This window comes from Primulina tabacum, chromosome 9 (genome assembly GCF_025594145.1).
Source record: "Primulina tabacum isolate GXHZ01 chromosome 9, ASM2559414v2, whole genome shotgun sequence".
Lineage (NCBI taxonomy): Eukaryota > Viridiplantae > Streptophyta > Magnoliopsida > Lamiales > Gesneriaceae > Primulina > Primulina tabacum.
Genome location: NC_134558.1, coordinates 8,774,578 through 8,787,090, shown reverse-complemented (window position 1 = coordinate 8,787,090; position 12,513 = coordinate 8,774,578). Strand labels below are relative to the sequence as shown.

The 12,513-nt window shown below is 37.5% G+C and overlaps 1 protein-coding gene across 1 annotated transcript; it reads left to right on the top strand.

The window, feature by feature from the left end:
- Nucleotides 1-4,594: 4,594 nt before the first annotated feature.
- Nucleotides 4,595-10,444, top strand: LOC142556907 (heat shock 70 kDa protein 8-like). The gene is made up of 2 exons (XM_075668400.1): nucleotides 4,595-5,271; nucleotides 9,963-10,444. Exons 1-2 carry the CDS (start codon nucleotides 4,797-4,799, stop codon nucleotides 10,442-10,444), a joined length of 957 nt encoding a protein of 318 aa, XP_075524515.1. The 5' UTR covers nucleotides 4,595-4,796.
- The last annotated feature ends 2,069 nt before the right edge of the window (nucleotides 10,445-12,513 follow it).

Below are 12,513 nucleotides of genomic sequence, written 5' to 3'. Positions count from 1 at the left end.
GTTTTTAATTATTTAAAATAAGAGTGATGGTTTTTCATATTTTTTAAAATAAGGAGTTTTGAGTTGATTTTATATGTCGGGACGTAAATTTTATCGGTTTTGGTTTTTCAACAAAAATATGAACTTTTTAGCAACCCGGCTATTAAATTCACAAACTTATGTAACCAAAACTATTTTTAATATATTAATTAAATCCTAATCAAGCACTAGTGGACCTAATTTGGGGGCTTAATGGGCTCAAGTTTAATTAAAGGTTTAATTAGTATATAATATATGTAAACCACTCCAAACCTACACTTTACAACTCAAAACACACGCCCCACTTTCTGAAAAACCCACCCCTTATACACGACAGCACACACAATTTATTTTAGAGAAATTCGAAGGTTCAAGGTAGTGCCAAGCCAAGGTCTTGCTTCGTTCTTCACAAATCGTCAACGAATAATTGCGCGTTTAATACGCAAAGGCACGCCATATATCTCCTTTTCTCACTATCACATCGTATTATCATTTTAAATATCGTGTGTATGAAAAACATGAAGTTTCTATGATTATTTTCTAAATATTGCATGCACATATGGGGAAACTTGAGATTTTGATGCTAATTCATGGTTTTATTATGTAAAGGGGCTCCCATGATCTTAGGTTATGAACAAGTGATGTTTATACATGAGTTAAGGTCCTAACACACATGCCCTAATCACCAAAGTCGAAGGAAAAAAAGCAAACCAAGCTGGAAGCAATTTCGGCTGTCATGGGGTCATAGGGATCGGTTTCCATGTAGAGAGGGTTTGGGCTGGGTTCGGTTGGACCAGGGCCTGGCTAAGGGTTGGTGAAGGGTCAAGGGAGAGTCCTAACCACGTTGGGACTTGAGATAAGGGCTGGGGAAAGAGTCCTAGCCATGCTAGGACTCCTACCCGAGAAGCAAGGGTTGATGCGCAGGGTTCAGCGGCTCGCGCAGGAAGTATGGCTCGGTCCAGGGCTCAGGGGCTGGGCTAGGTTAGGTCCTTAGGGTCTTGAGAGGGTGCATGAAGGGTTGGTTCAAGGGCTGACTCATGGGTTAGGTGGCTAAGCAAGAAAACAAGGGTCTTTGTCAAGTGGGTCTCCTCGGCTGTGTTGCTGCATCTTATGTTATGTCTTCGGTTTCAGTTGATATCAGAGGAAAGGTCTTAGTAAAGGGTTGTGCCACCATCAGTGCCGGGAAGCTCAGTCATCAAGCCTCAAACTTGTAAGTTTACATGCTTTATATGATTTTATGATGTTACCTGCATAAGTACATGAATCATATGTTTACGTCACATGTTTAATATTTTTATGATAATATATGATTTAAATGTTTTAGAATTTTATACGTGATACGATATGAAATAAGAAATTATTTGATTTCAACGCATGTTTGCTTTGTGATGGAATTGGACTATGTTGATTTTTGGGTTTTAATACTGACGTTCTACTTTTTGGGCCATAAGTTAAATGTGAATATTATAAATGGTTTTGGGACATGTAGATTTTCTAAGAAAATACCGATGACTCATGATTTTAAGTTATGTTAAAGATATTTTTACGACTTTTATTTATGTTATGATAGATTTTTGAGAGGTTATAGTATGTGCTATACTTTTCAAATGATGATTTTAGGTTGGTAAAACGTTTGACGATTTTATGCATTAAAATATTTTTCTTTGGATTTTTTAAATGTTAGTTGGATGTTTATTTTTAAAATGATGTCAAGATATTTTAAAGTATTTATATATATGTATATTTTTAATTATGGAGATTAAGGAGAAAAAAAAATTTCTAGTACAAGTTAAGAAAACGAATAACAGACGTTTCAATTATGTTGCACAACTAGTGAAGAAGGATTGACAAGGTAATACAAGCCATCTTTCAGTCTACCAATCCCCATTATCTTCCCAGTCAAGAGTTCCTGACACAAACAAAAGGTTGGGTAGAACACCACACAACACTGATTATCTTTGGTGAATTGAGAATAGAAGATTGAATTTGAAATCAGGAACGTGAAGAACATTTGGCAATGTACAAGAGGGTGATAATGGAATTGAACCAGTGGAAAGTATGGGGGTAAACATGTAATTGGGGAGACGAACTGATCCAGTGGACGCATGACATGGTTGGGGATTTTGAAGTCTAGTAGAGGTACCTGAAATATGAGCATTTGCACCATTATCCAATATTCAATCATGGGCAAAAGAAATGGACATCAAGCTTGTAACTGTACATGCTAAATTTGCTGAATGTTCTTGCGTAATAGTCGAGTTCTCAAGCAATTGTAGTATTTGTGCATATTGATCAGGTGTAAAGGTGACCCGTGAAGCATCAGTGGTTGCAGCAGATGTATCACTGACTGTGTTGTGTGCAGACGCTCATGAGGCCTGAAAATTCCCTTAGTACCTTTGGTTTGAGGAAACCTTTTGTGCAGTTTATGCTCTGGTGGATAACCGATCAATCAAAAATAATTTTCTTTCATATGGCCTTGCATTGAGCAGTGCTCGCATTTGATGATGCCAGATTGCTTGAAGGATGAAGAATAAAAGGCTGATGTTGGAGCATCTGCTATTGGTTGGAATGTCATCACCTGCCTATGTGATTCTTCTTGACTCACAAGAGAATATGCTTGACTAACAGAGGGAAGTGGACTCATGAGAAGAATTTGACTTAAAATTGGACCATAACTATCATTGAGCCCCATAAGAAATTGGAATCATCCGTTGTTGTTGCTCATATTCAACATAAGATCTGGACGTAGGGCATTCACACGAAGGGGAAGTGACCAGTGAGGCTAACTCATCCCATAACTGTTTAAGCTTTGAGAAGTAAACTGAAATGGTGCTCGATCCTTGTGATAGTCGAACAATATCACGATGAATAGCATAGATGCGTGAACCACAAATTTTGTCAAATCGTTCCTTTAAATCCGCCCAAACAGTTAAGACATCTTTTGCATAAACAAGCCCACAGAATATCTCCTTGGATACGGAAGAAAAAATCCATGATAAAACAACTGCATTGCAACGCTCCCATTGATAAAGAGATGGAGAATTTGCAGCTGGTTTTCAATACGTACCGTCAACAAATCCGAGTTTATTCTTAGCGTGTAGTGCAATCTTCATTGCTCTACTCAAAATACTATAATTCTCTTATCCAATTAGTGGATCAACAACAAGAGAAACTCCTAGGGACATCGGATGGATGCAAATACAGAGGATCATTAAAGCTAAAATTGGAGATCTGAGTTGCCATACTTACACGAACATAGATCTACGCAGATACATTTCCTGCTACACGAAAATCAATCAATTGAACAAAAAAAACTCTCTGATACCATGTTAAAGTGCGCATAAATCATGCGACTTGAGCTCATTGATCGATGATCATGAGGAACGAAGATGAGCGGAAATGGTTCTTAGCTCAGAAAGTGAGAGAAATTTTATTCGGGGAGAAGTGTTTATTATTCACATGGTGGGTCTATTTATACATGTACAAGAAAGGAAGTCAACTAACTAGTCAACAATGTAGTCTATAACAAATGAACCAACAATATTCTAATCAGATTACAGTGTGTAACAAACTTACAAAGCTTCAAGCGATAGTTCGTGATTCATTATTCTTCTTTATTTTTGAAAGATCCACTAATAAAAAATACACCTAGCAAATTCAAGGGAAAAGAGAGCAAGAACCAGTGGAAGAGGCGAAGGCGAGAAATTGATTAGAGGATAAATGTAACTTTAATTGGATCTTCTTTTTTAATTAATTCTTTTGGGTGTTTCTTGTAATTGATACATGAATTTGGTTAATGAGAATTGGTGCATCCCCATGGACACAGCAAGTTGAATGCCGAACAACGTAAATATTGTCTCTGTTCAATTCTGCATTGATTCTTGATTTTTGAATGCGTTGATTGTGAAAATAATGATTGGGGAGTATATGGTCGGTGGTCTGGGAGTGATCTGTGTTGGTCTTTTGTGGTGAGTGTAAAATATTTTTCTTAATTATGTGGCAATCTTAAGTGTTTCTTAGTTTATCCCATAACAAATTTTTTCTTATACGAGTTTATTCTTGTTATACTCATTTTATGCATCAACTCTTGATAAAAAAATATTTCAGAACTCAAGTCTGATAGTACTCATCGGATCATGGTAAGAACATCGAGTAACATCAATAACCAAAAATTTATGGTTAACGTACAGTACGGTCCCTTCAACAATATATATCCCGATCGAATCTGCAATCATTGGTAAATCGAGAGCGGGTATGAATCAACTAGGGACACATTTAGAATATACAGTAAGTTTTAAATGAATTTCACCAACTCCATCATATGTACAACCTCATAGTACCATAGCATATTCAAGGCTTTATATATGCAGCTTGTATGAGTATATAAATAAAATAAATGTCATAATTAGATTAAAATTGTAAAAGATTGTTAAAATAATGATTATTTTTATACGAAAGTCAATAAAACTCAAGTCACAAGTTATCTAGCTGAACATCTACTCTAACAATGAGTGGGCAACATTTCTAACTGTAGAAAAAATTTCTGAGCTCCTCAATAGCATATTTGTTAGGAGATGATGTTTAATCATCTTGTAAACTCGAGAAATAATTGACAATATCAATCTTAGAAATGAGATTTGTGAATTTAATGTTTGCATGTGAAGACCTAAAGTTGGAAGTGCCATATTATATGCAAACCCCTAGGAAAAATTGTATTTATGCTACACTCGATGTTAGTTTATCGAGATTATTTTTCATGGAATCCCTGATTTTCATGAATGGTGGAACCAGAATACACTGTGGCATCAGACAGCGAAATAACCGAGGAAGAAAATTCTTTTCCTCCTTACCCCGAACTAGCAATCGGGATTGACATTGGGACTTCTCAATCCAGTGTTGCAATATGGAATGGCTCGGATGTTGAGCTTCTGGGAAATAGACGAAAGCAGAAGTTTTTGAGATTTTACGTCAATTTCAAAGATGATATTCCAGCCAGCAGTAAAAGCAATCATCTCTCTCATGGGTTTGAGAAGTTATCTGGCGCTGCCATTTTTAACATGAAAAGGTTGGTTGGTCGAGTCGACACGGATCCCATTGTTCATGCAAGAAAAAGCCTCTCATTTCTTGTCCAGACCTTAGATATAGCTGTCAGGCCATTTGTGGCTGCTCTGGGCAATAACTTGTGGAGGTCAACGACTCTCGAAGAAGTTCTCTCTATATTTCTTCTTGAACTAAAAGCCATAGCTGAGGTTCATTTTGTAAAAATATATTATTGTTAGCTCTCAATGGTAGATTAGTCATTTACTCTTTTTGTGTTTATCATAGCTATATAACATATTTCTTTGTTTTCTTTATTTAGTTTTACAATACTGTGACTTGAGCTTTTCGCTCACTCTCTATTTCTTCATGGTATCAGAGCCTCCATCTCATGGATCTGTCAACCGTAGAGAAGAACTGTTAATCTCATCCATAGCTTTCGAGGATCAAACTTTTAGTTCGTATAGTTTCTATTTGGTAATCACGTACGATTTCTTCTCTGCATTATGTTTTTTTTAATCGTTCGATTTTGTTAGGTTTTGGCATCATGGCTACTCGTAAAGACGATTATCTTCAGTCGATTAGTGTTCAACTGGAAGGAAAAAATTATTCGTACTGAGGTTATGTTATGAAAAATTTCTTGCGGGGGAAATCGATGTGGGGCTATGTCACAGGTGTGCGAGACAAGCCTACAGACCAAACGAACCCCGATTATGATGTGTCATGGGATGTTTGGGAGGCAGATAATTCGAAGATTATTACGTGAATTAATAATTCTGTTGCGCACTCAATAGGTGCTCAATTGGCAAAATACGAGACTGCTAAGGAGGTTTGGCATCATCTGGCACGCTTGTATGCACAGTCTAATTTTGCCAAACAATATCAATTGGTGATAGATATCCGTGCCTTTCAGCAGAAAGATATGAGCATCCAAGATTTTTATTCTGCCATGTCGACACTCTAGGATCAATTGGCATTAACAGAATCTGCAGAATTGCGAGCATTCTCACCTTATATTGCTCGGAGAGAAGAACAATGCCTGGTACAGTTTTTGATGGCACTTCGGAATGATTTTGAGGGTCTGCGTGGGACGATTCTTCATCGCAACCCTCTTCCTTCTGTTGACTTGGTTGTAAGTGAATTGTTAGCTGAAGAGATTCGTCTTAAGTCTCATGTTGACAAAGGGACAATCCTAATTACGCCATCTGTCTTTGCAGCTCCTCAACGACCTTAATCTAATCATCAAAACAGGTCAAATACGAAGGTTTCTCAAGATGAGTGTGGTTTTTGTAAAGAGAAGGGTCACTGGAAAGCTCAATTCCCACTATTGTTGAGTAAAGGAAAAGTGCAGCCGCAACAACAACGCCCACACAACACTCCATGGAAACCACAACAACAAAATCAACCATCTCTGAACACTCCATGGAAACCACAGCAGCAGCAGCAGCCATCTCAGAACACTCCTTGGAAACCTGGTAATCCATCAAACCAATGGGCATATCGACCACCTCAGTCTAACCATGAAATTTATGCACCGTCTTTGGATCCGTGTTTGTTTGAGCAGTTTCAACAGTTCCTCGCTTCACAGCCTCATGCTATGTCAGCTTCTTCACATATAGGTTTGTCATCCTCTGGCACTTCAGGTATATCTTCGTCCATCTGGGTCTTGGATTCTGGAGTATCTCATCATATGTCTCCTGATTTGTCATCTTTCGCTTCTTTGTCTCACAATTCTTCCTTTGAAATTGTGTCTGCTGATGGTACACCGATGCCATTAGTAGGCGTTGGTTCTCTTGTTACGTGTTGTTTATCTCTTCCTGATGTATGCTATATTCCCAATCTTACACTTAATCTTGTTTCGGTCAGTCAATTATGTGAGTCTGGATACTTAGTCTAATTCTCTTCTTCAAATTGTTATGTGCAGGACCCGAGATCCCAGAGGCTGATTGGGACAGGTCGTAGACAGGGGGGACTTTATGTTTTGAATTATCTCAGAGTACCAGATGTTGCAGCATTTAGTGTGGATCTCTATTCTTTTCGCTTGAGTCATTCGTCTTCTGTTTTTTATTTACGGCATAATTGTCTAGGACACGTTTCCATGTCTCTTGAATTTTTGAGCGTCTACAGGAGCACTAGGAACTTTGAATAATCATGATATTTTTTATTGTAGTGGTTGTAAACTGGAAAAATTTTTGGCATTATCTTTTTATAAAATTCTATCTTTTTCTCCTACTTTTTTTGATCTTGTTCATTCAGATGTGTGGGACCATCTCATGTTCCCACGAAAGGAGAGTCGAGATATTATGTTTCTTTTATTGACGATTGCACTCGTTATTGTTGGGTTTATCTGATGAAACATAGGTATGATTATCTTGCTATTTTCAATGATTTTAAAGCTCTTGTGAAAAATCAACATTCAGCTGCCATCAAGTGCTTTCGTTTTGATTTTGAGGGTGAATACACTTCTAATGATTTCTCGCGTTTGCTTGCTTATGATGGTACAACACATCAAACCTCGTGTAGAGAAACCCCTGAACAAAATGGTGTTGCAGAAAGAAAACATAGATATATTGTTGAAACAACTCGCTCTTTCTTACTGTCTTCTAATGTTCCTATTGCATTTTGGGTTGAAGCAAGTCTTACTGCTGTTCACGTGATCAATAGAATTCCAACTTCACACAATTCAGGTTTGTCACCCTTTAAAAAAAATCTATGGTCATGCTCCTGATTATTCTTCATTACGTGTTTTTGGTTGTGTCTGTTTTGTTCTCCGACCATAGTTCGAGCGCAATAAGTTGTCTCCACTTTCTGCTCTGTGTGTTTTCCTGGGTTATGGTATTGGTAAAAAATGGTATCGTTGTTTTGATCCAATTAGTCAAAAACTGTATGTGTCTCGTCATGTTGTGTTCCTTGAACATGTTTCATTCTTTTCTATACCTGTGAGTTCGCATAATATGATACATGCAAATCTTATTTGTATTGACCCTTTCACCTCCGACACCGACGAGACCTTGCCCACGACCACACCCGAGACTCCTGCTCCTCCAAATCCCCCTACAACAACCCAATCATCTCCTGGCATCGCGGATAATCCTCCACTCCGTCAGTCCACTCGTGTTCGTAAGTCTACTCGACTACCTGATTTTTGCTTACTCGTGTTATTCAAGCTCTTTCGCTTCATTTGTTTCCTCTGTTCATCGTCTCTCTGATCCTTTATCCTATAGTGAAGCTGTTGATAATCCACTTTGGTAGAAGGCTATGGCTGAGGAACTGACTGCTCTTCATCAGACTCATACATGTGATTTGGTTCTGTTGCCACCAGGAAAGCACACCATAGGCTCTCGTTGGGTCTACAAGATGAAGACCAAATCTGATGGATCTATTGAACGTTACAAAGCTCGTCTTGTTGCTAAAGATTACTCTCAGAAGCATGGCATGGATTATGAGGAAACATTTGCCCTCGTTGCTAAAATGACGACAGTTCGTACTCTAATTGTTGTTGCTTCTGTTCGTCAATGAAAAATCTCTCAGATGGATGTCAAGAATGCCTTCTTGAATGGTGATCTTCATGAAGAAGTTTTTATGGCTCCTCCTCATGGTGTTGCTCACCAACCTGGTAAAGTTTGTAGATTTCGTAAGGCTCTTTATGGTCTCAAACAAGCTCCTCGTGCTTGGTTTGAGAAGTTTTCTATGGTGATTACTTCGCTTGGTTTATTCCTAGTCATCATGATTCCGCATTATTTGTCAAGTGTACTCGTGCAGGTCGTATACTTCTGTCTTTATATGTTGATGACATGATTATCACCGGTGATGATATTGATGGTGTTGAGGCTTTGAAGTCTGAGTTAGCTCGCTGCTTTGCTATGAAGGACTTAGGTTTGCTACGTTTCTTTCTAGGAATTGAGGTTGCCTATTCTCCAAAAGGTTATCTTTTATCCCAGTCAAAGTACATAGCAGATCTGTTTGAGCGTGCACGTCTAACTGATAACAGGATAGTTGATACTCCTCTTGAGACCAATGCTCGGTATTCTCTATCGGATGGACCTCCTTTGCAAGATCCTACCTTATCACGTACTATTGTTGGAAGCTTGGTTTATCTCACTGTGACTCGTCCAGATATTGCGCATGTTGTTTATGTAGTAAGTTAGTTTGTCACTGCACCAACTACAATTCATTGGGCTGTTGTTCTTTGCATTCTCAGGTATATTAGGGGCACTCAGTTTCAGAGTCTTTTTTTTCCTTCTACTTCCTCCTTAGAGCTGCGTGCGTACTCTGATGCTGATTGGGCTGGCGATCCCATGGATCGTAAGTCAACCACTGGCTTCTGTATTTTTCTTGGAGATTCTCTTATCTCTTGGAAAATTAAGAAATAAGTTGTTATCTCTAGTTCTTCTACCGAAGCCGAGTATCGTGCTATGGCTTCAACCACTTGCGAGATTATATTGTTTGGTTACGTTGGTTGCTTGCAGATTTCAATATCCTTCTTCGTCATCCTACTCCGTTATATTGTGATAATCAGAGTGCAATTCAGATTGCGCGCAATTCAGTTTTTCATGAGAGGACAAAACAAATTGAGATCGATTGTCACGTCACTCGTTATCATCTCCAGCTTGGCACCATCACGTTACCTTTCGTTCCTTCTCCTCTGCAGATAGCTGATATGTTTACCAAGGCACATTCCTCTCCGCGCTTCCGTTTTTTGTCTGAAAAACTTTCCATGCTTTTAGCTGTAGCATCGTGAGTTTGAGAGGGGATGTTAGAATATATTATTGTTAGCTCTCAAGGGTGGATTAGTCATTTTACTCTTTTTGTGTTTACCCTAGCTATATAAACATATTTCTTTGTATTCTTTATTTAGCTTTACAATACTGCGACTTGAGCTTTTCGCTCACTCTCTATTTTTTCACATTTGAAACGTCCGGTACGAAATGCTGCCCTAACAATTCCTGTATCATTTAACAGATTCCAACTGAGTCGAGTTGAAAGAGCATGTGCCATGGCAGGGCTTCAGGTTCTGAGGTTGATGCCTGAGCCTACAGCAGTTGCCTTATTATATGCACAGCAACAACAGCAAAATGTAACTGAAAATAGGGGCAGTGGGAGCGAAAAAGTTGCACTTATATTCAATATGGGTGGTGGATTTTGTGACATGGCCATCACTGCCACAGCAGGGGTAGTTATACAGATAAAAGCCATGAGAGGAAGTACTTTAGGAGGTGAAGACATACTGCTAAATATGATGCACCTCCTCTTACCTGATATGCACATTCATTTTTCAAGCCGTGGGATTGACGAGATAAGAAAAATGGGATTACTTCGAGTTGCCACTCAGGATGCATTCGACAAACTTTCGTCCCAATCCAGTGTCCAGATTGATTTTCAAAATTAAAAATTGCGACAAACGTAGGTTAAATAATTTCGTCGCAATTAACGTTGGAATGTTTGAAAAAACCCGTCGCTAAATAGTGTTTTTTGTAGTGGAGAAAACTGGTTTTCAGAACCATTCACGATAACCAGAATGAGGCACTAATCGTCGTAAGGGTAATGATGAGAATACAGTCGAAAAGAACCATTTTTTGGGTTATTTCAAGATCCCGGGGATTCCTCTTGCCCCAAAAGGAGTACCCAAAATCAGCTAGTGTGTGGACTTTGATTCTTCGAACGCTCTTACAGTTTTTGTCGGGGTTGTCATTCCACGGGAGGGAAATCTGACAACTCCATTTTTGGAAGTTCAGATGCCAACCTCTGATGGTGAGCAGGGTCTGTGTGCTGAAGCTCTCAGAAGAATTTATGGCGATTCTTTTGATTTGGTGGCAGTGCAAAAGAAAGTTGGGTGTCGAGCAAGTGCGCAGCATGTATTATTAGGAGTTAAATATACATGTTCAAGTTTGCATTTCCTTGTTATAGGACAATATTTGGGCAGATTTTACTTGAATATTAGATTCTTTTTGAATCGACTCTTCTTAGTAAATACTTTCATGTGAAATTTGTGTCAAATATTAGCTTTTCCTTGCCATTTTCCCATTGTCATACTCTAACAAGTTTTTATGTGTAGCAACGTCTGTTACATATCATCTTTGTTGATTTTCAAAAACATACTAAATGGTCATATCATCAATTCTGGCGGCCTCTCTCTCGTCAGAATAAGAGAAATCCATGCAAATCGTTATCCATTGAATTCGAGTCTCTGCATCATGCCTTTGAATGGAATTTGAAATTGAATTCAAAAAAAAAAAATCAAATCAAATTTATATTTATATTTTTTTAAGTGTCAAAAATATCGTAATTCAAATGATATAATTTTGAGACTTTTAAAATCTAGTATATTTGGTTGCGACTTATATAATAAAGGATATTTTTTTGGAAAATATAGCAAAAAGAAAAAATTAAATATAAAGTTTATGTCAAAAGATCGAATAATATTTTTTTGGTTAAAATGATTGAAAATAGTGTAACAGTTGAGTAAAAACAACAACGCTAACAAAATTCCCACGGCTGTTTTGGGAGGATGTTTCTTGTGAGACGGACTCACGAATCTTTATCTGTGAGACAGGTCAACCATAACGATATTCACAATAAAAAGAAATACTCTTAACATAAAAATAATTTTTTATGAATGACCCAAATAAGATATCTATCTCACAAAATACGATTCGTGAGACCGTCTCACACAAGTTTATGTGCTATTTTGGCCTCTAATAGGTATACAAAGTCGCAAATATTCATTTAATCCCCCAACAAGTGGACGGTCGAGTGAAAAGGATGTATACCTTATCTTTGATTAAATATTTAAATAAATATTTTTAAAAAATATTCAAATCTCACTCAATCATTGTCCAGAGTCCAACTGGAACCTCCTAAATTGTTGAATATATCCATCATTAATTATATCACAATAAATAGATATTGAACCTGTTTTCTAAATCATTAAATTTCATTTTTATTTGGAATGTAGATTCCTTATTTGTCCCAAATACCAATAATATCCTTCACATTTTATCATTTGAACATCATTCAAACAATTTTCAGACACAAAAATCTAGCTAACGCAAGTGCACAGTACCAAAGAAATTAAATCTTGCTGGTCTCCAAATAAATGTTGGCATTAAAATGAGGATGAATTAATGAAATGGCAAGAAGTGAAAGTCACAAAGCACTTTTAAGTGTTCATTAATTCATCCTCATTTTAATGCCAACATTTATTTGGAGACCAGCAAGATTTAAAAATGGCAAGAAGTGAAAGTTACAAAGCACTTCCAAACTTTAATTACAGGACTTGTTCAACATCTTGTGTTTGAAGGAGACTGCTGTCTATAGTAACATTAATTTTATTCAATAATTCAGATAGTTGAATATCCATTCCATCGAATAGAATAAAACATCTGATAGAATCAAGATGAATGCTTAATGATAAAAGTTCAAAGGGCGAGATGATTCTTGAATGATCGAAGTTCTAAG

What these genes read in the sequence shown, in the direction of transcription:
- LOC142556907 (XM_075668400.1), top strand. Translation starts at nt 4,797, where the DNA reads ATGGTGGAACCAGAATACACTGTGGCATCAGACAGCGAAATAACCGAG. An exon ending in AAAAGCCATAGCTGAGGTTC is followed by an intron (nt 5,272 to 9,962) that starts ATTTTGTAAAAA and finishes CTATTTTTTCAC; the next exon opens with ATTTGAAACGTCCGGTACGA.